The 25944-nt window shown below is 38.4% G+C and overlaps 1 protein-coding gene and 1 pseudogene across 2 annotated transcripts; one reads left to right on the forward strand and one right to left on the reverse strand.

Moving 5' to 3' along the window:
• Positions 1-2856: 2856 nt before the first annotated feature.
• GCG (glucagon) lies at positions 2857-7867 on the forward strand (the record flags this gene model as incomplete). The annotated part of the gene is made up of 4 exons (XM_082658226.1): positions 2857-2948; positions 4417-4578; positions 6228-6365; positions 7720-7867. 4 exons carry the CDS (start codon positions 2857-2859, stop codon positions 7865-7867), a joined length of 540 nt encoding a protein of 179 aa, XP_082514352.1.
• A 2927-nt stretch (positions 7868-10794) lies between these two features.
• Positions 10795-11396, reverse strand: LOC309824918 (securin-like; annotated as a pseudogene). Its single transcript has one exon. The product of its transcript is annotated as a securin-like (transcript).
• Positions 11397-25944: the final 14548 nt, after the last annotated feature.

The following is a 25944-nucleotide window of genomic DNA, read 5'->3' on the forward strand; positions in this document are numbered from 1 at the left end:
ATAAACTTCAACATACTGTAGCCGCAAAGTGAGTTGAAGAAATAATTCAATGCAAAGATACAAAATGAAAGAGAAACAAAGTGCAAAGATACAAAATAGAAAGAAAAGCAAAGATTCAAATCAATGCACTTACTACAAGATTTAACTGTTATGAGAACTGCATTTTAAAAATGAGTGGTAACATTTTGAAAAACAAATATCTTTCTTTGGATTTGATAAATGTGTATACTATTGTGAACAGAAGGAGCCTTTTAAATTCAGCAGAAATGTGTCCATTAGAGAGGTTATAACAGCAATGGCTCCTTACCAATGAAAACGTATGGTTTTCCAAAAGCGCAGAATCAACGTCATCATTCAAATATTCAAATAAGGCTGATAAGGCTATCAAAAACTCAAAGTCCATGAAATCAGCTCTTTGTAAATAAGACATAGCATATTTTGTGCAGAGAACAAATATCATCGATTACTGGGAATTCTGTGGATGGAGCTGAGTGAACGCATAGATTAATAATTACTTACTATGTATTGAGGACCAATAGTAATAAATAAAATATCTAAAATGTTTACATGTCAAAATGAAATTATAGTAAATACCATTAGAAAAAAAAATCAGATGTCCTAAAGTACCTACTTAAGCTCTTAAGGATAAAGAACACTTTTATGAAGATCCTCAATGGGTAAATGATTACGTGGTATGGTTTCTTTTCCACACATACTAATTAACACCTGTGAGAGGAAATGATCTAGCCAGTTTTAAAAGCATTTGGCCTAAAGCACCAATATATTTAGGGATATACTGTATGTCACCTTGTCTAGGTCAAAGATTAATCTTTCTAAAAGACTTTCTATTCAGGAAATACTATTGGTACCATATCTCCTTTTAAATTTGAGTGGAAATGTAAGGTTCTTGTAAAACTGCAGATTCTTTCTGTAGGCTGACTAAAGCAGGGGTGGGAAGTAATTGGAAAGTCTTCTCTTATTGAATAAGATTTTGATACCAAAATAAGGCAAATATTTGCTTTCTCAAGTCGTGGTATTCAAACAACCTTATTCTTACATTTTTCACAGTTCTGTTGACTTTTACACAATGAATAAATACAATTTTAAAAATCAGTTACTTCATTCAGTAGAGCTCATTCTGCTGCCTGGAGAGGACTTCGAACATTCTCTTCTGTATGGTTGTTTCTTCTACCAGCTCTCTCAGGGGCAGAAAACCACCTGCTCCGTATCTGCCTCCAGAGGACGTCATAGAAGATACTGTAAAACCGTTAGGGACATTGTGTGGAAGGAATTACAGTTCTCAATTGACTTTCCAACAATGACTCTTTAGTAATCCTAAAGAGAGATGCTTGCTTTAATTTTTAAGTTTCTGAAAGCATAAATTTATCATTAAAAATTATAATCAGAAGACCCTGCCTATATATTTGGCAAGGTTTCCAAAGTTTGCCAACCAGATAAACTGAAGCACAGCAAAATGCCATATTAGTAATTGAATGTTGATGAATGAAGAAGGATGAATATGTAATGCCTATTGTGTGGCTTTGTCTAACTGACCTCTTAATCTAAAAAGAGTTAATATTTCAAAGGAAAGAAAATATCACGCAGGTATTACAGTCTCCATGTTTTAGTGCCAAAGACCGATAGTAAGTGTGGCTAAGATGTTAAAGAAAAGACTGATAGTTTAAAATGATAATATTTATAAAATACTTATTTCAAACCAAATGCCATTTGCTAAAAATACTCATTCAAATATTTTATGGATAAGCATGATCAAACTTGGATTGAAATCCCCACTTCTCAAAGTAAACACGATCGGTTGAAAGTAGCAGAGGGAAGTTCATGACAAACACTGGACTTGAGGTTTTCATTCAGAAAATAGGGGTGCTTGTCCTGTGGGGACATTCTGGCCACATTCATGTTGGTCCCACCCCGCCCATCCACACTGCATCATGATGTCCTTGGCATCCCATGGCTTCATGAGGCATCTGCTTGTGATGCGAGGTATTCTACAACCTGGTCTAGGGTGTCACTAGCAGTGAATGACACGTCCTGGACTCAGTCCAATTATAAAACAACCAGGGGACTTCCAAGACTTCAGAAGCAAGCATTAATTTTCTTTATGACAGTGATCTCTTAGTTTCTTAGTTGTGATTGTTCAAGTTGCCAGAAGCATTAGTTCTTGTTGCAAATTGCTTGTCTTTAAAATGATTTTTTTTCCTTTAATTTAGAACAGGTCAAAGCACCCTAAAATACCTCAAATCTGTTGGCCGCTTTATAATTACAAAGTCTAGACCAAGTTACACTATTTAAAATATAAATGAATAATACATCTGAACCGACAGCTGGTATGCCAAGTTGTAGCCTGAGGCTGCTTTAAGATGGTTGAAATGCAGTATAATGTAAATGCTTGGAAGTGAAGGACTATTAATTGAAAGCCAGACTGATAGTGAAGAGGGTGGCATTACGGATAAGGCGCCATTCAGGCTAACCATATGTAGCATATCATCTACAGTGGGTATTTTCAATGTTTATCGTGGACATTTTTAATTTCAATTCTGGAAATGAGCCTTCTAATCATTAACAGAAGTGTCCTACACTAATGAAAAAGCTTCAGAGTGCTACACATCTTTTGTATTCTTTTTAGCCACCCAAAAAAAATAAAAAAGAACTGCAGGAAAAATGTAATCTAATATTTGAAATTACTCAAAATATAATCAGAATAAAATTGATGACTAGCTTTTTGTTCTATTTATAATATTTACTTAGTCAAAATTGAACTAATTTAGTCTGACCGGTTTAAATATGGTTGAGGGTCTCTATCTTTCCCTTGACTCTGTGTTCCAACAGGCAGCAAAAATGAAAAGCATTTACTTTGTGGCTGGATTGCTTGTAATGCTGGTCCAAGGCAGCTGGCAACGTTCCCTTCAGGACACAGAGGAGAAATCCAGGTATTAAATCGTTAGACTTGAACTAATATAGCACTATGGTTAGAATACAGCCTGAGATAACTGTGATTAGTAAATAGGTCTCCGTAATTTGGAGTAAATACTCTGCACAATTTTCAAATGTGTAAAGTATCATTGTGATAAAGGCTTTTCTAGAGTACAGATCAGAGTATGTCGTTTCATAACCGAAGAGGTGGGCAATGTTGAAAAATATGTTACATGGGAAATTATAGCTCTTTGAAATCTTCAGCTAATACTCCCCGTTCATTCATTACTCACACTGCAGAGTAGGTCATTTTAATTATTCACACCAACTTTTCCTCTTTTACTCTTTTCTAAAACATAACACTGTTTCTTACTAATTGTAAAAGTCATACGTGCTCATTATAAAAATATGCATGTACTGTATATAAATATATCGCGATCAGTTACAGCTTTGTATCATGTTCTGTCTCTTAGCATTGTATTGTTAGCTTATTTTTTTATATCATTACAAATATCTATTAAGTGTATGGTATTTAATGGTTACATATTATTCCACCTCATAAATATACAATATTTATTTAGCTACTCCTGCTCTATTGAATACGTAAGGGTTCTTCAAATTTTCCCACAAAGAATGCTGCAAATAACATTTCTCCCTACATTTCTCACTGTTTTTCTGAGGATTTATTTCTAGTATTTATTTCTAGTAAAATAATCATGTCAAAGGATCTGAATGAGTTTAAATGTTTTATCTTGCCAACTTGCTTTCCAGAAAAGTCATACACATGCACACTCCCATCAGCATTATAGAAATACTCCTCTCATAATATTCTCCTCGGTATTTAATCCTTGCTAATTTGATAGGTAAAAATAGTATCTCATTTCTATTTTTGAGTTTTAATCATATTGAATATTTCCCCACATAGCCGTGCCAACCAACTGTTGATTACTGGCATGTGGATTATCCACTACACAGTTTCAAATTAGCAAGTGGGCTTTTTCTTGCCTTTCTTCGAATTTTTAATTGTCTTTCCTTCACCATTAGCCACCACATAGGCAGGTAACGGAGCTACTTTTTTATATTAACATATGCGAAACAGAATTCGGAACATAAATCTGCTGCCCCCCGAAAAACGGTTTGGTATTCTTCACTCTTTTAAAATATTCAAGGCGTTGCTCTCTTCTGGCATTATTAACATAATTACGAGTAGATGAAATTGTTAAAAAAAGATTTATTTAATCCTATTTCAGAAAAAAGAAGCCAGTTGTAAAATCAATTGCTAGAATTCCAAATCGGAGTGTATTCAACTCTGGTAAGACCATGGGATTCCCATGGCAAATTAAGGTTTTTCTGAACTGCCAACTGAAATACTCAAGGAACCTGCCTTCCAACTTCATGTGGTTCTGTATTTTGGAGAGAAGCTGCTTCTCAAGTGAAGCTACTCTTGAGGAGAGATTTAATCGCACCAGTCACTCTTCTTCACAGATCATTCCCAGCTCCCCAGACCGACCCGCTCAATGACCCAGATCAGATGAGTGAAGACAAGCGCCACTCGCAGGGCACGTTCACCAGTGACTACAGCAAGTATCTGGACTCCAGGCGTGCCCAGGATTTTGTGCAGTGGTTGATGAACACCAAGAGGAATAAGTAAGAGTCTGAACCTGATCAGAAATTTGCACACAAATGTATTACTTAAATATGTCTAAAATTCCTCCTGACTTTCTTAAGTTATTGTGCCTATCAAATAGTGCCCATAAGCTCTTTCAATTTTGATGATTTTCAAGGTTGGTGATGCTATCCTTCATAATGTGCCTCTGAATGTCCCACCCCTCATCCCTCCAAAACTCTTACCCGCCCTCCAATGGGACATAGAATTTAAATTTTCCCAACTGTGGTCTTAGCAATGTTCACTTCATGCCCATTTTCCTTTAAAATTGAAAGCTGACTTTTGTGGACCTGCAAGATTAGAAATCTAATCCTGACCAAAAGATAAGAGCAAATTCAACATTCCCTTGTAGGATTCAAACTCATGACTATGATCACAAAGTATCCTCTAGCCAAGTTAGTCATGGTAAGGAATGGAAACAGATGCAGTCTTTTTCTTGTAGAATACAATCCAAGATAAACATTTAAAATTACAGTCTAGCTGCACAGCATAAAGAGAGAAGAAGGTATATAAGAACACAAGCCTATCGCAAGGCATACATTTTAATGCTGGATTTCCTTTGACAGTTTCGGGGTTTTTTTTTTGTTTATTTTTTGCTGCATCCAGGCTACTGGACGAAATCAGCTGCAAGAGTTTCACAGGGATGGTGGAATTTCACAATTACTTTGGAGGGTGACCCACAAGGGGAAGGGAGTTATACACACAAAGTAGCTGAAGGAATCTAAAAATCAGGAAAAGGGAATAAATTTGTCCAGATAGAATGGAGAAGGGGGACAGAGTGAGACGAGCCAGCAAGAAGAATAAAAAAGAGCTGTTGACCAAAAATCCTTAAACTGGAGAGTACAGGAAAGATGGTAGTCATGGTCAGAGAAGACACTGCGAGAAGTCCTCGTTAAGGATTACAAATGAAGCCACTGGTGAAATGGGAGAAATCACATATTTGAAAAAATGCAAACAACTATGTTCATTTCTAGAAAGAGAATGCCATGACTTGGTAAACTAATGTAAAACAATCCTAGCTCCCAGGCAGTTTCTGTTGTGTTTAAGATGAAACCTTCCAGGGCTAATATATGATGGAGCAACTGACCGTCTATCTGGTCAACCACCTCCACAGAGCACAGTACACATTTGAGGGTGATACGGGGTCATCTTCTTAGCTTTCCTCACTGCTAGCCCATCACACATTTCCTTTAATCCAATATCATGTGGTCTTTTGATGACATTTTGAGATGCACCTTTGCTTTCCCTTGATTCAGTTAACTAACTCTGACCCCATATGTACTAATGACAAGCTGCTGCTTTGTTTGCAGGTAGCATAGCACAGTGGATAGCCCCCATACATTGAGATGGAAGAAAATGCTGCTTTAATAGTCAATGGCACAGATAAGCAGGGCAGGTGAAAATGGGTCACTAGGTGGAGTGAGGGAGCTTAGCTCCCCATAATTTTTATTAGCCCCCCATCAACCTTCACTCCAGATAATTAATGTAGCTTCCAGACAAGTCCTCTACCCACCCTCATCTCTCAAAACCACACAGAATCCCGAAACCAAAGCTGCCACTGCTTGCTTATAGGTGAGAATCATATTTCTAAAGAGACAGATCTTCAATTTAACTTTCACATTTCTTTCAGGAATAACATTGCCAAACGTCACGATGAATTTGAGAGACATGCTGAAGGGACCTTTACCAGTGATGTAAGTTCTTATCTGGAAGGCCAAGCCGCCAAGGAATTCATTGCTTGGCTGGTGAAAGGCCGAGGAAGGCGAGAGTAAGTCTGTACATTCTTATTCAACTTTTCTTTCTTTTTTTTTTTTTGCTTGATGTGAAAAACTTAGAATACGGTTATCTATATATGGATCTGCCTTACAGAAGCCATTAGTATAGTCTGACAGAGTAAAGAAATAACTCCTGTTGGTGGGAGACAATTTACAAAAGTCTCATCTGTTTTATCTCTGTTAGCAAGTATTAATAGAGTCAAACAGGTTACTTTTTATCCCCCATTATAGTTGTATTATAATTAGGGTATTAATTTGCCAATCCAGGACACTTTTGAGAATAAACAGAGTGCTTTTGATAACTACACCAGGAAAATAAGCTTAAACTAGGACTGTCCAGGAAAACTAGGGATAAACGAAAAGAAGAAATAATGCAGAAAACTTAGTTTCACTTTAAATATTTACATAATTTATGTGTTAGTAAGTAATGTGTTAGTAAGTATTGAGGTAAAAATGTGATAAAGACTGAAAGGAATTAAACTTAAGACGCTTAATGAAATGACATTCAAAATACAGATATGTGGCAACACCCATATATTTAACAACGTGCCCATTTTTTAGGGACTGTCATAAAGATAACAATTAAATTATCACAGCTGAAAATACGCCCAAGAACTTTAGGTACTTTCTTGGATCTTACCACAACCAGTCAGACCCCTGAACCATCCTGTTTTCTTGTGACCATTTTGATTGACATTTGAATTATGAGAAGCAGGAAATTCATGTTCCACTCTATTTTTATTTTTAGTGAGACTTTAAAGAGCTCTCGAGGCAAAAGGGAACTAGTATTGTTGCTGATTTTTAAAACATTAACAATCAAATTTACAAAATCAATGGGAAAATAGTTACACAATCAAGTTTACAAAATCAGTGGGAAAATAGTCACTTACACTTGACGCTATTTTATAGTGTTTTAAAGGCATACCAAAAATTCTGCTAAATAAATCAATCGAAGAGAAAATCTGATATAGACTAAGGTTTAATCCCTTAATACTGCACTTGGCAAGGCTGTTTTGATAATCACTAGTTTTATAGGCTAGAATATATTTTTATGAATTATAAACAAATTAATAGTCTCAATAATAACTTCTGTGTTGGCAATACACTAAAATCTTTGAAGCAGCTGGAATATGGAAAAGGCCTTAGTTTCAGGTCCCAGCTCTGCGCTATTCTACCTAATCCCTTTCTGATATGCAAGTTTCTATGAGGCTTTTCGTGATAGGCCCTCTGTAAATAGAAACATATGGTTTTCTCAGCGATGCTTACACGTGTTACAGTGATAGGCAACCAATAAGCATTTATTTGAAACGTTTAACCAAGTACTGATTTTACCTCTCTTTTTCTCAGTTTCCCAGAAGAAGTCACCATTGTTGAAGAACTCCGCCGCAGACACGCCGATGGCTCTTTCTCTGATGAGATGAACACAGTTCTCGATAATCTTGCCACTCGAGACTTTATAAACTGGTTGCTTCAGACAAAAATTACTGACAGGTGATTTATTTTAGTTTATTCTGAAAACCATCAACACTTTCATAAATATTATCATACTGCTACAGGTTGTTCCTATGTGGGGAGAGAGTCTTTACTCTCTTGATACATAATCAAAATTATAATCATTCAAGAGTACATTATTATATTTGTTTTCTGTCATTACAATTTTATCCATTCACTCATTTATTCCAAACACATTTCCTGAGTGTCAATAAGGGACAAGGCATTCGGAACACATTGCAAATTGCTGTGTATGTTGAAATTTTAGCGCAAAGTAAAATGCCAGTATATATGGTATTAAATACTTAATGTAATAAGCATAGCAGTAAAAATTTAAATGCCAAAAGTAACCACTTATCTTGGTAGGTTGTAATTGCCTTTTTTATAATTATTCATACATTTTATATATCTTGATAGGGACACTTTAGGGTAAGCCATCTTCAAATGTAAATATTTGAAAACTCCAGAAGACAAAGGGATATATAAGATGAAAAGACATAAATAACTTTGATCAAAATAAATCATTGAAATATTTCCTGGATAAGTTAACTATATCATCTGTGTATTATACTATGTTAAGTCATTTTCTCTTTTTTTTAAATCTCCAGGAAGTAAGTGTGTCATTACTCAAGTTCATCTTCACAATATCACCTGCCAGCCATGTGGGATGTTTGAAATTTTAAGTTCTGTAAATTTAAGAAGTGTATTCTAAAGCCATATTGCTTTGCATGCCAATAAATAAATTTCCTTTTAATATTGTGTAACCAAAAGATCATGAGTAAATGAACCATTGTCAAAATAGTGCTAAAATGTCAGCTTTAAAATTAAAAAAATGCAGAATTCTCTTATTTTTTTCTTATTTTGGATGAAGTACCCTAACCTGCTTACACTTAGCAATGAAATTGTTGTTCTATGATATAGTTTGTATATGTAAATTACTCCAATCACAACATATCTGCGTTATAATAATGGGATAAGGGAAGGACTGGTAGCCACAGTTGTGAAACTGAAAGTGAACTTTCTTCTTAAAACTTTTGTCATAAAAATGCTCAGCTTTCAATATATAAAAGATAGACTGAATAAAAATTTCAAGCTTCTTCACCATGGTCTGTTTTCTCTCTTCTTTGTGCTCCTACTCCTTCCAAATACCCCTGCTTCCTAAGCTGGTAGCCCATAAGCCAATTCGATGCCCAGCCGTGGTTTCACGTTTTAAGTTGTTACACAGTGCTTTAACGTTTTTGGCCAACATTGAAAAATCAAGGTATTTTACATTAAAATGTTGATTTCTTGAAAAATTAGGTCCTCAGGAAATATTAGACCCACAAAACAAATCTTTCTGAAGCTGAGAGCCAGCTGCCTTCTTCTGAATGGTCACATGCTTTTCAGCTCACTATTGTGCCCCCTACACACACACACACACACACACACACACACACACACACACACACACACACACCTGTGCATGTTATACATTCACAACCAGATAATGTACACAGGTAGCCACTTTCCCCAGTCCACTTTATTTATACATCTTACTTGTCTGGCACCTGCAGACATTTAAATTTGTCTATCATACCCTGTACTCTTATCTCCCTGTCCTGCAGTGTCCAGTATCTTGGGCCAGTCTGATGCTCATTGCTGTGCCAGAGACATTTCTTTGCTGTATACAGACAGCATTGCCAACTCTCTTTCTCTCTTTTATTATTGAGATATGATAAAGACATAACATTGTGTTTGTTTATGGTGAACATGTCAATTTATATATTGCCATATGATTACCACCAGAGCTTTAGCTAACTCCTCTGTCAGGTCACACAATTATTTCTTTTCTGTAGTGAGAACATTTAAGATCTAGTCTCCTAGCAATTTTGAAGTATGTAATACTGTATTATTGACTATAATCACTATACTGCCCATTAGATCTCCAGAACTCACTCATCTTCTAGTTGCAAAGGTGTAACCTTTAATAACAACTTCCCCACCCGCTAGGTCCTGATAACCATTGTTTCTTCAAGAGTGTGTTGTTTAGTTTCCACATGCTCATAAACATTCCAGCTTTCCTCTTGTTGTTGATTTCTAGTTTCATATCATTGTTATCAGAAAAGATAGTTGGTATGATTTCAATCTTCTTAAATCTACTAAGACTTATTCTGTTACCTGTCATATGACCTATCCTTGAGAAGGTTCTATGTGCACTTGAGAAGAATGTGTATTTTGCTGCTGTTGGATGGAATGTTCTATAAATATCTGTTAGATCCTTTTAGTCTAATATATAGTTCAAGTCTAACATTTCCTTCTAGATTTTCTGTCTAGATGATCTATCCATTGCTGAAAGTAGGATATTGAAGTCCCCTGCTATCATGATATTGTTTTCTATTTCTCCCTTCAGATATGTTAGTATTTGCTTAATATAGTCAGCTGCTCCATTGTTAAGTATCTATATTTTTATGATTGTTATATCTTTTTGATAAATTGACCCCTTAATTATTATATAATGACCTTCTTTTTCTCTTGTTACTGTATTGGCTTAAAGTCTATTATAAGTATAGCCACCCCCACTTTATTTTGGTTTCCAATTGCAAGGATTATCTTTTTCCATCCTTTCATTTTGAGCCTATGTATATCCTTAAAGCTGAAGTGAGCCTCCTATAGGCAGCATATGGTTAGGTCTTGTTTTTTTATCCCTTTATACACTCTGTGACTTTTGGTTGGTGAATTTATTCCATTTACATTTAGAGTAATTATTGATATGTTAGGCCTTATTAATGTCATTTATTAGTTGCTTTTTAGGTGTTTTGTAGTTCCGTTGTTTCTTTTTTCCTCTGTATCTGCTTACCATTTTAAATTAGTGATTTTCCATTTTCTTCTTGTTAAACAAAAAAATTGCTTATTAATACAAAAGCACACACAAAGTATAAAGCGATAAGAAATTTAAATATCTAAGTCAGAGCAAACAGGTGGCAATTCAACATCCAGAGTTGACAAATTGCTTGAAAGAAACTGCAACAGATTAAATTCCCCCTGATGAAGAGGGAATCTTCAAAGGTGAAGAGGGGCCAAGGTATAACAACTTTTCAAGTTTCCTCTCCTCACTAAGAATCATGAGAGACACTCCATCCAAGGGGAGGTGTCCAATTTGGTGCTTTTAAGGCAGGTCAAAACCCTCAAAATCTAGAGGATTGAAGGGAAAATGTGTCTCTATTTCTGGATAGGTATCATTTGAGGCAGGAACAGAGCTTTTTCTTTAACAGTGCTTTTGGTCATCTTTTTGGCAGAGAAGTTTGTCTCTGAGGCATCTATTAGTCTTTACTGACTTTTTTTGTAGCTCTGTTGACAGTTCCTAAAGACTTTCTGGTGGCTTTAGGTAAGGCTGTTGGAAAATCAAACATTTTGCAAACATGTGATGTTGAAACCCAAGATCTCCCATCTAAGACTTTGACTGAAGTCCTAGACCACAGCTTCAGTCTCTCCTTAGAAGCCACACGGCTGCCTGGTTCTCCATTTTCCTTAATAGCAAAGATCAGAGTAGTCATTCTGGATTAAGCAAGACTCAGTCTCTTTTTCTGTTCTGACTGCTTTTCTTGATTTCCCACTCTGATTCCCTTTTCTTTATCTTTTGTAAATCTACTCTAGGTTTTAGTTTTCTGGTTGCCAGGAAGCTTACATAAAACGTCTTATGGAAAAAGTTCATTTTAATATGATAGCCACTTAACTTCAATCACATATGAAAACTCTACACTTCTACTCCCCGACTTTTATATTTTTTATATCACAAGCTATGTCTTTTTATATTATGTGTTTGTTAACAAATTATGGTAGCTACTCTGCTATAGATGCTTTCTATTGCATTTTCCATTTCATTCATTAGATTCTTCAGCTCCAGAATTTCTGTTTGGTTCTTTTTTATGATTTCTATCTCTGTTAAATTTCTCATTTTGTTCATGTATTGTTTTCCTGATTTTGTTAAATTGTCTTACTGTGTTTTCTTGTAGCTCATTGAGCTATTTTGAATTCTTTATCGAGTAAATTGCAAAATTCCATGTCTTTGAGTTTGGTAATTGGAGATTATTGTTTTATTTTGATGATGACAAATTTCCTTGATTCTTCATGTTTTTGGAGTTCTGCATTGATGATTTCACATTTGAAGCAGCAGAATCACCCACAAATCTTTACTAGTTCCCATCAGGTTAGATACATTGATCCTTTGTCCTATTATATCTGGGGTTTCTCTGACCTTCTATGGATACACCAACTCCACACTTCTTGCCCCCCTTTGTGGCAGAATTCTTAAGCTTTTATGCCTTCTCTGGTTCTTACTACTCACCAGGTGAACTGCTGGAAACCTATCTCTTTTTTCCAAAAAGTAGTGCCACAGCTCAAGTTTGTGATTTCTTCCTTGCCCACAGACTTCGGTCTGATTTTCTGAGCACACTCCATTTGCCACACTTGGGAGCCCACACAAGGAGCCAGCAGAAGAGTGGGGCGAGGTGTGCATTTACTAATTGGGGCATTGAGGATGCCTGCAGTTCTGATGGGGGGGATTCTCTCAGGTGGGCTTCCTGTGGAGTCCTGAAAGCAGTCAGCAGGACTCTCTAATGCCCTTTGATATTCTTATCTGCCTCTCTCCTCATCTCCTCTCATCATCCAGTCATGGATGTCCTCGCTTCAGTACTGTGGGTATAGCTGGAGAGAAATGGGTTTCTCCAGTAGCTTCCCATACAGCTGGGGTAGCCTGGCACTCGTTCACCACTCACCTTTTCTCCCCCAAGAGAGGTTGCCACCAGTTAGTTCAGCCCTGCGCTGTGTCACCTTGGGGGAGGGACAGAGCTGGGTGGTTCCTCTCACCCTCTCCAAAGCATCCAAATTTGGTTTTGTTTTTTGTTTTTGTTTTTGCTCTGATGGAGTGTTGGAATAGCCCCTTAGGAAGGCTAGACCTCTACGAAGTCTCTCTTATCTTGGATGGCTGCCCAAGTCAGCACTCTCCAGGTTTTCCTCAACTGCCGCCAAGGGGTGTTGGGGCAGGTTCACCAGCTCCTGCTGGTTCGCAGACTGCACAAAGGTCTGTCTTCCTTTTGCCAGACGCACAGTTGGGAGAGACTCCTTCCAGGTCCCTTGACATATGGTGCTTGATCCCACAACTCTATAGACATGCTTTTGTTCATAAATGGATGCTGGTTTTTGGTTGTTAAAAAGGGGACAGAAAGGAGGAATGTATTATGCCAAAATGATGCCGACATCAATTTGAGTTGGATCCTCTTTCTCTATCTCTAAAGTGCCTGTAAGCCAGAATTTCCCAATTACCCACTAATAAGTTTCCAAAGTTTATAAATTACTTATATACTTTGACCAAAAGGAGTAATATCTGTAATAATCCTCTCACCCATTTACATAATGACAAGCTTTTCCTGATCTGGATAGAAAATTTAAGATTAGCATTATCTAAGTAGGTTTAGTGCCAGCTGTGGGAGCCTGAGCAGGTAATTTAAGCTGCCTGGGCCTAAATTCCTTGTGAGAAAAAATTAGATTAAAAGTGCCTAATCACCACCATATCTTTCAGAAGTCTTTGTTTATAACTCTGTATTTGTCTTACAATGAGTTCTCAGTAATAATAGGATCCTGAAGTATACATCTTAAGATCATTATTATGGAGCTACTCAGGGCAGAAGTTACCTTTGTATGTATCAAGATTATGTCACTCAGCTTCTCCAGAACCAAAACTAACATGTTTTCCTCCAAAGCATCTGAAAGGGGAAGGCTCAGAGGTTGCACAAGTTCTTTCCGAGTAGGGTTGTTGTTCGTATATTTGCTTGATGTTTTAGGTAGGGGATGGCTTTGTGGATTGTTAAGGCATTCAACTGATAAGTTCAATGTACTGTATTTTTCACAGTTCTGAGCTAACAAGCTCAAGGCTATTCTATGGGACTTCCCTGCTGACGCAGTGGTTAAGAATCTGCCTGCCAGTGCAGGGGACACGGATTGGATCCCTGATCCAGGAAGATCCCACATGCCGCGGAGCAACTAAACCCGTGCACCACAACTACTGAGCCTGTGCTCTAGAGCCCACGAGCCACAACTACTGAGCCCACATGCTGCAACTACTGAAGCTCGCAGGCCTAGAGCCCGTGCTCCACAACAAGAGAAGCCACCGCAATGAGAAGCCCGCTCACTGCAACGAAGAGTAGCCCCCGCTTACCACAACTAAAGAAAGCCTGCATGCTGCAACAAATACACAATGCAGCCAAAAATAAATAAGTAAATAAATTTATTTAAAAAAAAAAAAAAGGTTGTTCTACGATGTCCACCATGGTTTCTTTTATGCAAATTGTTGCCTTTATTCTGATACCAATGTATCACAGGTGACATAACAGGCTCCATTTGGAATTGACGTTTGGTTTAGAAACTGAACAGATATGTGTTCTTGTGACACCAAGTCAAAAGCTTGAGAGCACCTCCATGCCCACTCCAGTTAAGCAGCAGCCTTCAGAACCAGGGATACAAAGGAGAGGAGGTAGGCAGCTAAGGAAACTGACACCTAGCTGGAGTGAATGGAAAAGGGAAGCATAAAACAGCAAATGTGAGTCAAGTCCAAAATAATGCCAAAGGTCAAAATCAGAGATTAATCTTCCCTTAGGTTTAAAAAGCAAACTAAGGGACGACAGTGGGAAATAAAGCTAAGGATGGGGACTGCAAGCCTAGAAATGAAGTTGAATATATTAGTTACATATTATGTTTACCTGTGTGTAATACAAACCCAGTCACAGAGACTGAACTAAATAGGAGGATATATATTTTTTACAAAACAAGAAGTCCAGAAGCAGGAAGTCCAAAAGTAAGCATATCAGCAATAACACCTGCTCTTTATTCTTCTGCTTTGCCATCATTAGCAAATGGCTTTCCTCTCACAGGCACCTCAAATTTGAAAAAGGACTGAGCCATCTCCCAGTTTCCTGTCCATTTTTTAGGGAAGATACAGAGGAAAAAAGGATGGGTAGGAGGATAAAGAGGAAGAAGAAGAGGAGGAAAATGAGAATAAGTCTAAAAGGAGAACTGACAATCAGGAAGGGAATGCACAAATTATTATTTTTTTCTTTTTTGGCGGTACGCGGGCCTCTCACTGCTGTGGCCTCTCCCGTCGCGGAGCACAGGCTCCGGACGCGCAGGCTCAGTGGCCACGGCTCACGGGCCCAGCCGCTCTGCGGCATGTGGGATCTTCCCAGAGACTGGGGCACGAACCCGCGTCCCCTGCATTGGCAGGCGGACTCTCAGCCACTGCGCCACCAGGGAAGCCCGGAATGCACAAATTTTGAAAAAGCAAAACATTCCCAGGAATCTCCAGAAGAATTTTGATTTTTTTTTTTTTTTTTTGGCCAGAAATGTGTCGCATGACCTCATCCTGGCTACAAGGAAGGCTAGGGAATTTTGTCTTTCAGATGAATATGTTGCAGCCCATACAAAACGGGATTATATTAGTAAGGAAAGGTAAGAGAATGAATATATGTATGAAATTAGAATCAAGTGGTGCTTTGCCACAGTCGGGGTTGAGATGCCCAAGCCACATTTTACTGAGTGCCATCTTTGTAGTTTGAAGTTTCATTGGCCTAAGTCCAAGCAGGTTTGCCAAACCCTGGACTCCCTCTGAATTCAATGTGATAAAAGTAAAACATCCAACAAAGATTACTGTAGAACATTTAGATAAGACTCATACAAGCATTTTATATCTTTAATTATAGAACTAAGATTAAATAATGAGGATAAGACTATAAAGCAGTCATGTTGAATGAACCAGGCAGATATAAATATAAAAGAAAGCAGGGGTTGAACTATTGGCACCAAAAGTTAAAACTCCAGCAAAAAAATATTAAGGAAAAGAAGGACACTTTAAAATGCTGAGTGTTCTGAATCTTAATGAAGATCTATAACAGCTGTTAATATTTATGCACTCAATAACACATCAACCACTTTCATAAAGCAGAAACTACATGAGATTCAAGAAGCAATAGTCAGAAATACACTGGTTAAAAGAAATCTAAACTCTCCTCTCTTAACTCAAGATAGAGTCAGGGAAGAAAAATATTAGGATACAGATACCTAAACAGCATAATCAATAAGGTAGATCTTATAGATCTAAATTGAACTATGAATTCTGATGAAAGAGGATACATGTTCTTCAAAATGGAATGGAAAAGTCACAAAAATTGACCACATTGTTGGCCACAAAGAAAACCTTAATTATACAAATAATTGTACAAATTTTGAAGATTGGAATCATTCAGACCATAGTGGAATCAAGTTAAAAATCAAAAACAAAAGATAGCTTAAAAATTCACAACTGCTTGAAACTAGGCAATCACTTCTAAATAACCCATCAGTCAAAGACATCATAAAGGAAATCAAAAAATACTTTTGAACTGTACTATAATGAAAATAAGATAAATACAATGAAAGATACAACTAAAGCTGTATTTAAGAATAAAACATAGCTTTAAATGTATTTGTTAGGAAAGAAGAAAGTTTGGAAATCAATAGCCTAAGCTTTTACCTCTAAAAGCTGGGGGGAAAAGGACAGCAAATTTCAGAAAGTAAAAGAAAGGAAATTTTAAAAAACTAGAAGAAAATAATGAAATAGTTAAAAATTGGTACTAAAAATTAACAAAGGCAAAAGTTAGTGCTTTGGGTAGATTAATAAAATTAATAAATCCCTAGCAAGACTAGGCAAGGACAAAAAGAGGAAAAATGACCAATACCTATAATAAAAGGGGACATCTCTAAAGATCTTACAGACAATATCATGATAATAAGTATATAGTACATAAAATTCTATGCCTGGTAAATTTGACAATTAGTTAAAGTGGACAAATTCTTTTTTAAAATGTTACTTAAATAGACACAAATAATAGGAAAATCTTAATAGTCCTCTGTCTATTATGGAAATTGGATTTGTTATTTTAAAAACTTTTCCAGAAAAGAGTTCCAGGCCCAGATGGCTTAACAGGTGAATTCTTCTAAACATCTAAGGGAAAAAAACCACCAATATTACATAAATTCTTCAAAATAAGGAGCAAATATAAAACATTTCCCACCTCATTTTATGAGACCAGGATAACCTTGATACAAAAATCTGACAAAGATTTTACAGAAAAGGAACACAATCTGACTGAACATAGGTAAAAAAATCCTATATAAGACATTGATGAATCAAATCTAGCAATATATAAAAGAAATATTACAGAACAAACAAAGAATAAGAAGAAACAACAATATATAAAATAAAATGAATTTGAAAACAACCACTGAAGCGAATGAAATTAAAACAAATATGAGACTATTGAAAATGTCTATGATTTATTAGAATAAAATGTATTTGAAAACCTAGAAGAGAGAGATGAAATTTGAAAGAAAATGTAATTTTAAAAGTTGACATTAGTAGAGATTAAAAAAGCTTAAATAAACCAATTTCCATAGAAGAAATGGACAAAAATATCAAAGAATCATCTCATAAAAAGTCACCAGGTCTAGGGGCTTCCCTGGTGGTGCAATGGTTAAGAACCCACCTGCCAGTTCAGGGGACACGGGTTCAATCCCTGGTCTGGGAAGATCCCACGTGACACGGAGCAACTAAGCTCACGCACCACAACTACTGAGCCTGCACTCTAGAGCCCATGAGCTACAACTACTGAAGCCACGTGCTGCAACTACTGAAGCTGCAACTACTAGAGCCCATGCTTCTCAACAAGAGAAGCCACCGCAGTGAGAAGCCTGCACGCTGCAATGAAAAGTAGCCCCCAATTGCTGCAACTAGAGAAGGCCCACACGCAGCAACAGACCCAACACAGCCAAAAATAATAAATAAATAAAATAAATAAATTTATTTTTTTAAAAAGTCACCGGGTCCAGATGGTTTTGCATGGATCTTCTATCAAACTTTCAAAGAAGTTGGTAATTACGATACTTCCTAACTTATTTCAGAGGCTAAGGGGAGAAAAGGAGAAGACCAATGTTCTAATTCTTTTTATAAAGTGAGTGTAACATTGATACTTAAGTTTGATAAAGATAGAAGAAAAAAACCCAGAAAATTGTGAACTAATTTCATTTATGAAGTTGATTTTAAAATCCTAAAAATCGGGCTTCCCTGGTGATTGAGAGTCCGCCTGCCGATGCAGGGGACACGGGTTCGTGTCCTGGTCTGGGAAGATCCCACATGTCACGGAGCGGCTGGGCCCGTGAGCCAGGGCCGCTGATCCTGCGCGTCCGGAGTCTGTGCTCTGCAACGGGGAGAGGCCACGGCAGTGAGAGGCCTGCATACCACACACACACACACACACAAATCCTAAAAATCCCAGCAAATAGAATTCAATAGCATATTAAAAATATTAATACACTATGATTAAATGTAATTTATTCCAAAATTATCAAGGGGGTTCCATATTAGAAAATCTGTCAATATAATGTACCATATTAAGAGATCTAAAAAGAAAAAAAATTATCATTATCTCCACACATGCTGCATATAAAATGGAATTAATGCATTACACATTTATATCAAATTTGTAAAAGGCAACAGCCAAAATGGTGGCAAAGATATGGTACTGGAAGTCTCATATATTCTGGATGATAGTATAAAATGAGATGAGTACACAGGAAAGCTGTTTGGCAATTTGTTATAAAGTTAAACACATATGTACCCTATATATATTACCAAAAGAAACATTATTATAAACAACTTAAATACCCATACATCTATCCATAGGATACTGGTTGAAGGAATCAAGTTACTTCGACAAAATGGACAAACTGCATAGCCATTAAAAAAATGTGTATTTGTATGTATATGATTTGAACAAAGATGTTCTAGTAACTTTCCTAATAGCTGAAATATTGGAAACCCAAATGTCCATCAACAGAAGAATAGACAGAAAAACTGGTATATTCATACAATGAAATATTACACAGCAATAAAAAGGACAAATTATTATGATGATACACGCAACAAGACAATTAATCTCACAAATAATATGTTACACAAAAGTAACCAAAGACAAAATAGAACATACTACTTGATTCTATTATAAGAAGCTTAAGAGCAGCACAGACTAAGCAATGGTGGTAGAATAGCTTAATGGCTGCCTCTGGGGAGGGAGGTGTGGAGTTCTGAGTAGAATGGACACCAGAGAGCTTCCTAGAAAATGAAAATGACGGAAATGTTCTATTTCTTGATTAAGATGTGGGTTACATGGAAATGCATATTTATCAGACCTTGGCAAAATGTGCGTTTGAGATCTATGCAGTTCACTGTGTATAAATTGTGCCTTAATAAATAAACTTAAATATGCAAAATCTATATGAATAAAACTATATTAAGATATTAGTTCTAACTCAAAAGCTTGGCAATACACTCTGTTGACAAGGATGTGGGTATACAGAACCTTTCAAACGCTGCAGATGAGCATACAAAATGTCATTACCGCTTCTGGAGGAGTATTTGACAATATACCAGAACTACTTAGACGTTTGCCCTTTTCCTCAACAGCCCCAGTTCTAGAAATTTACCCTAAAGTTACACACTAAAAAATAAAAATCTAGGGCTTCCCTGGTGGCACAGTGGTTAAGAATCTGCCTGCCAATGCAAGGGACATAGGTTCATGCCCTGGCTGGGGAAGATCCCACATGCCATGGAGCAACTAAGCCCATGTGCCACAACTACTGAGCCTGCACTCTAGAGCCCACAAGCCACAACTACCTAGCCCACTTGCCACAACTACTGAAACCTGTGTGGCTAGAGCTCGTGCTCCGCAATAAGAGAATCCACAACAATGAGAAGCCCGCGCATCGCAACGAAGAGTAGCCCCCGCTCATGGCAGCTAGAGAAAGCCCATGCACAGCAACAAAGACCCAACACAGCCAAAAATAAATAAATAAATAAATAAAATTTAAAAAAATAAAAATCTACTTACGTACAAAGTTATTGTTTGTGGATATTGATTATTCATTGTAAAAAATTAGAAATAACCTGAATACCCATATGATACTAGTTGAATGAATCAAGATACATCCATGAAATAGGGAACTGTATACACATTAAAAAAGAAGAAGAATGAGTTTCAGTTCATAAAGATAGGTTTGTTTCCAGTAGTATTAGCGTAATTGTTGGGGAAGAAAAAAATTTTCCTTTGCTCTTCTAGTTTCTTCTGGCTGGTCTAAAATTAAGTTAACATTAGATTAACAGGAGAAAATCAAATTTCATTTCATACATGCAGGAACCCCACATACATGAGAGATTCTTGGTAATAACTGTTTTACTGGGGAAAATCTCCAATCTAAATTCTTCTAGGTAGTTAAGGGAGGGACAGTAGTTTTTCTTGAGCCTATAGGGTCTCCACTGTCTTTAGCTCAAAATAATCCACATGCCAAAGTAGCACATCTTGGGGAGGCCTGTCACAGCCTGGCCTGGACACTGGCAAAAGGGTAATTTTATGATTCAAGGAAAGCCTCTCGGGGATGCCTCCATCTGGAGATAGGCAGCTCACACATGTCGATTGTGGTCACTTATGTATCTCTGCACACGCACGCACGCACACACACACACACATAAACAAACACCAAAAGCACATTATAATAGCATTGCAGACTCTTTATCCAAGTTACACACCTGTTCCAAGGCCCCACATGAGCCGCACCCCAGAGTACCAGACATAGCCCCGGAAACAACTATTCCTCCAGAGATGCCATACCCACTAGCAGAATGGGACCACATCACATCAAGACATCAGGTAGTGACTGACTGGGAAAATAGGCACAGCATCTTCTTCACTCTGGCTCTAGACAAAATGGTGGCAGATAATTGCCCCCTTTGCTCCCAAACAAAACTCTGGGAGGCTCCCAGGTGGGGGTGTGTTCCCTGGGGCAATAGACCCTACTGCTATGGCAAATGATTTTTTTTTTTTTTTTTTTTTGCGGTACGCGGGCCTCTCACTGTTGTGGCCTCTCCCGTTACCGAGCACAGGCTCCGGACGCACAGGCTCAGCGGCCATGGCTCACGGGCCCAGCCACTCCGTGGTATGTGGGATCTTCCCGGACCGGGGCACGAACCCGTGTCCCCTGCATCGGCAGGCGGACTCTCAACCACTGCGCCACCAGGGAAGCCCGGCAAATGATTTTTATTTGACGGCCACCGCCCTCTCCTGGAGCTAGTAGGTATGAAACCACCATTGTGGATACAGTAAGTCCCCTACATACGAATGAGTTCTGTTCCGAGAGTGTGTTCGTAACTCCAATTTGTTCATAGTCTAACAAAACTAGCCTAGGTACCCAACTAACACAATCGGCTATATAGTACTGTTCTGTAATAGGTTTATAATGCTTTTCACCCAAATAATACATAAAAAATAAACAAACAAAAAATAAAGAAAACATATTAAATCTTACAGTACAGTACAGTAGCTGGCATAGAGGGGCTGGCATCGAGTGAACAGGCAAGAAGAGTTACTGACTGGAGGAGGGAGAGGAGGTGGGAGATGGTAGAGCTGAAGGATCGTCAGCAATAGGAGACGGAGGGCAAGCTGCAATTTCACTCAGGCCTGAACATTGATGGCACAGGTTCTGGTTCCTTGCTGGATTCAATCCTATCTGCCTTCCTGAAAATATGATCCAGTGATGTCTGGGTTGTAGCTCTTTTTTTCTCATCATAGATGACACGGTAGCACTGGATTGCATTCTGAACGACTACTGCAACCTTCATGTACTGTTCTACATTTGGGTCCTGTGCCTCAAGAACTAACAGTGCCTCATCAAATAAACAAAATCCCATTCGCCATTTCCTGCATCATGAATCTCTTCAGTTCTTCAATTACTTCTTCTTCCTCTTTTCTCTCTTCGTCCTTTCTCTGGGCCTCCAATTCCATCAGGTCTTCATTAGTAAGCTCCTCGTCTTGCACAGTAAGGATTTCAGTGAAGTCGTCCTCTTGCAGATCTAGCTCCAGCTTCTTGCTGAGGGTCACTAAGCTGCTGAAGACCTCTTTGGACTCGTCATCCACCTTCCTATATCCAAGAAAATCATGAACAAGCTGCGGGCAAAGGTTCTTCCAAACCCCATTCACCCCATGGTGACTGCCGTAACCTCACTCCAAGCAAAGTCAAGGTTTTTTATGGCCTTGTAGATGTTATAGTCCTTCCAAAATTGTCACAAGGTTGTTCTTGATTCATCACTCCCCTTTACTGCCTGAGGAAAGTGTGACATAAATAATATTTCTCGAAAGTCGCTGTAACTCCCTGGTCCATATGTTGGACAAGCAACATAGTATTAGGGGACATATTAGGGGACAGACTCCTAATGGCTGTTTCCTCCTGAAATGCTGCTTCCCACTGTGTAATCTCCTTCTTAAGCAGGTACTCATTCACTTTGGCCCACCAGACATTGTAGAGTCAGATCAAGGTACCATTTCACTTTCCCAAGCTGTTCAATCATGCCCTACATCTAGCTAAGATCCATCCAGAACATGGAATCTTATGGAATTTCCACCTAGCTTACTGACCCCAAGTGACCAGACTTATAGAGAAGGACAATGGCCTACTCAAAGACATGTTCCTCAAGCTTTTAAACAATAAATGACCACCCAAGTAGACAAAATTTTTACCCCAAGCTCTCATACTCCTTAACTCCTGGACTCCAAGTCTCCAAACCCCTCACATCACCGACAGTCTTCTCCAAAGACTTCCCTGCTGGTACTTACAGGGAACTCTCACTCCCTCCATAGCAGAGAGGAGGTCATTCAAGTCTGCTTACAGATAAATGCTTCCCTTGTCATTTTGACTTTTCAATAATCTCGCCATCTTCCACATACTGGCAACCCAACTGAGGGTGGATTGTGCAATATGACCCTCTTATAACAGAGAAACCAAGGGAACAAAATTGTTTAGAAATCATGATTATACAGATATCATTGGCCCAGATGATGGCCCAGTACCAGACATGAAGTTCAGGCCACTGGCTCTGCCTCACTATTCAGGTAATAAAAGTTGGTTAATTAAACCAAATTCATCAAAAAGTTTACAAGAGATGGAAATTATAGCTCCAGAAGCCACTAGTGAATAACTGTGTGGGTCTCAGAGAGAAGAACACAGGCCCTCTGCCTAATGGATGCCAGTCACATTAGGAAGTGAAATCCATAAAGGAACCCTGGAATCCAGGTCACACAGCACCTTGGGGGAGGAGGAAACAACCTACTGATCCAAAGCAACTCTACCTTTGATCAGTATCCAGATTACTTGCTCTGAAGGAGGCCCCAGCAAGCTAGTCCAATGCAAATACTCTCCTTTATTATGGTTATTGCTCTTAATTGTGTACAGCCTGGATGATAGAGTTGCTAGTGGACCCCGCAGGCCTAATCCTGTCCCAGGAGATGTGTGGGAATACCAGCCAGGTGAACAACTGCACAGGAGGATGACTGAGTGACAGGCCCTGTTGGAAGGGCTTCGGCCAGCGTGCCACCAGGAGTGGATTCTGACTCAGAGCTCACTTCCTTCTATATTAAATGTCTCCAATGGAAGCCATACTTAAATGAGCCGCTCCCACCTTATACCATGCTTCAAATTATATCCCAGGCAGAATGGCCTCCCAGTGTAATCAAATCAGACCCATCTGGCTGGCAGGTTTGTGCCCTAATGGTTCCACTATATAGTCTTAGCAGGGCGATCTCTGGATTTTAAAGCTGCCATCCACAAAACGTTCCTATAATTAGCCCATCAATATGCCCAGAAGCTACGTGCATCATGGATGGAGTCCGCACAAACCTCCATCATAGACATCACACACTCCTTTGCAAGGAGCCCCTGAGGATCCTACAGAGTTCACTGAGATCTGCTCAACTAGCAGTCGATCCTGTACTTGTAATTTCATCCTGAGATAGGCCTCTAGCATTTATACTTAGAACTTGACAGCAGTCAGCCACTCCTTCATGTGTCCCACCCAGAAAAGTCACCTTCCCCCAAGTTGGCCTTCACCACCCCCAAGACACCAGCGCTTCAGAGGATGTCACCCCAGCCCAAGAGGTCACCATTGGAGATGACAGCACCTCAGTCAACACACCTCAACCTCACTAGACATTAGGATTCCAGTTGGTCAGCTTAGAGGACCCTGTAGAATACTATTTTTCTGAAATAACTAACTGCTTGCCCCGAGAACCATGCGTCTATCAAAACACTTGCAAAACCGTAAGTCTCCTGCCAACTGCCTGGCAGCACTAAACATCATTCACCTCAATGTCAAGCCAAACAATGTATTCGAAACCGTACTAGCCATAATAAGGTGCTTCCTCAAAACACCCCTAGCTTGGCCTGCTTAGATCCCAAGGTCAGGGACTTCTGGCTGCTGTGTTCCCTGCTCAGTGTCCTAGATTACAGCCTTTCTTCCCTCCTGATGCATCCATGAGAGACCCTGTTCCCCTGTTATTCCTTCCACCCTCACTGGCATCTCCTTCACACCCAAAATTGCCACCTCTGAGATGAACAGTAACATGTTGGTAAATGTTTAATGACCCATTCTTAGGGGGTGGGAGGAGAATGAGGAGGAAACACTTGATTTGTAGTTATTGCCAGTGTTCATGGTGTGAGCACCCCCACTATGGCCAATCTCACACTGAACATGGATTTGGGAAGAAATGTGCACTATTGTTACTCCCCAGTGTACGAGCCCAGAGCATCATTCCACAAGATGAGAAAAAGTGATGAATGAAGGATTACTCCTCAATTTTTATCTTCAGCGATTGGGTGGTGTGGCTGAGATGCTACATCAGGTGAGTGAGAGCCATTGTAATTTGGGCATTAAAAGTGAATACATGTGGGAATGAAAGAATACTAATTTTAGAAGAGTGGGTTACCTCTGGTTAAGAGTCAAGGGAAAGAAGCAGAGATTGAGCATAGTACTTCAATTTTTGTGGAATTTGGAAGTTTATATTTTAGGGTTGGTGGTGAGTATATTGGTGTTCATTAGCCTTCATATTTTCTTAAATGTCTTAAAAGTGTCACAATAAATTATAGAGGAAATGATGATAAGGAAAGAGAATGAGAAGGAAAGGCTATTGTGTTCTAACTTCTCAATAAAATACCCATAAAGACAAAATAATGATAAAAATAAATAACAATAATTTTGTAGCCATGGCTGGTGATTCTGATTACACTTCTATAAACTGAGCTCCTCTCATCACCTTAACAACTCTCACTGCATAATATATGCATACATAGACTATATTTCATCTACTCATGCCCAATTAGACATAATATTCCGGGACACAGGCGTGTTTAAGAGCACACTAGCTCACATGTATTTTAAAGCAGTCACTGTGACCCTCACATTTTAGCCCACATCTTCTGTCTAATTTCAATTTCTTTCCTTATTTTCTTCCTTTGGCCATCTTATTGCTCTGGATGTCTTTGGCTTTTGACACAGATATCTATGTTTCCTACATATTAGCAATGTCCTCTGTTTTCTTCTTTTATCAGGAATGAACTGGAATCTCATAAAACAACTTTAGAGATTAGAGGGAAGCAGCAGGTTGAAGAGAATTTCAGTAATTCAGTTGAAAAATGATGAAGACTTGAATTGAAGAACTGATAGTGAATAGGAAGGAAGATGTAGGCAAAATCTTAAGGAGGTGGCATGAATATAAGAAGACAGAATAGAGTTGCATTCTAGATTTCTGGTTTGGCATCTAGGTAGTGTCCTTCACTAAAGAGTACATGCTGGCTGAGGGGCAGGTTTTAGAAACTGGAGAGAAAACAGTGGGTTTAGTTGGAACATATAAAAGATATCCAGCTGAATTCTACACCCACTCCTACCCCGTGAGAACCCACTGAAACTTGTCCCACCAAAGAGTAATGGAGCAACAGAATTATAGTGGATTAAGAAGAGACAAGAAAACGAGGGGTGCAGCCAAGTATAAACCACTGTGGTCTTTCGAGTTTTGCCCGAAAGGAAAAGGATAGGAACAGCTGTAATGTTTATACATAAGAAGGACATAGGAACAGTATGGTTGGAAGACGGGTGGGATTTGATGCTATCTTTGCATAATAGAGAAATGGAGAAATAGA

This window comes from Grampus griseus (genome assembly GCF_964374135.1).
Source record: "Grampus griseus genome assembly, chromosome: 7".
Classification (NCBI taxonomy): Eukaryota; Metazoa; Chordata; class Mammalia; order Artiodactyla; family Delphinidae; genus Grampus; species Grampus griseus.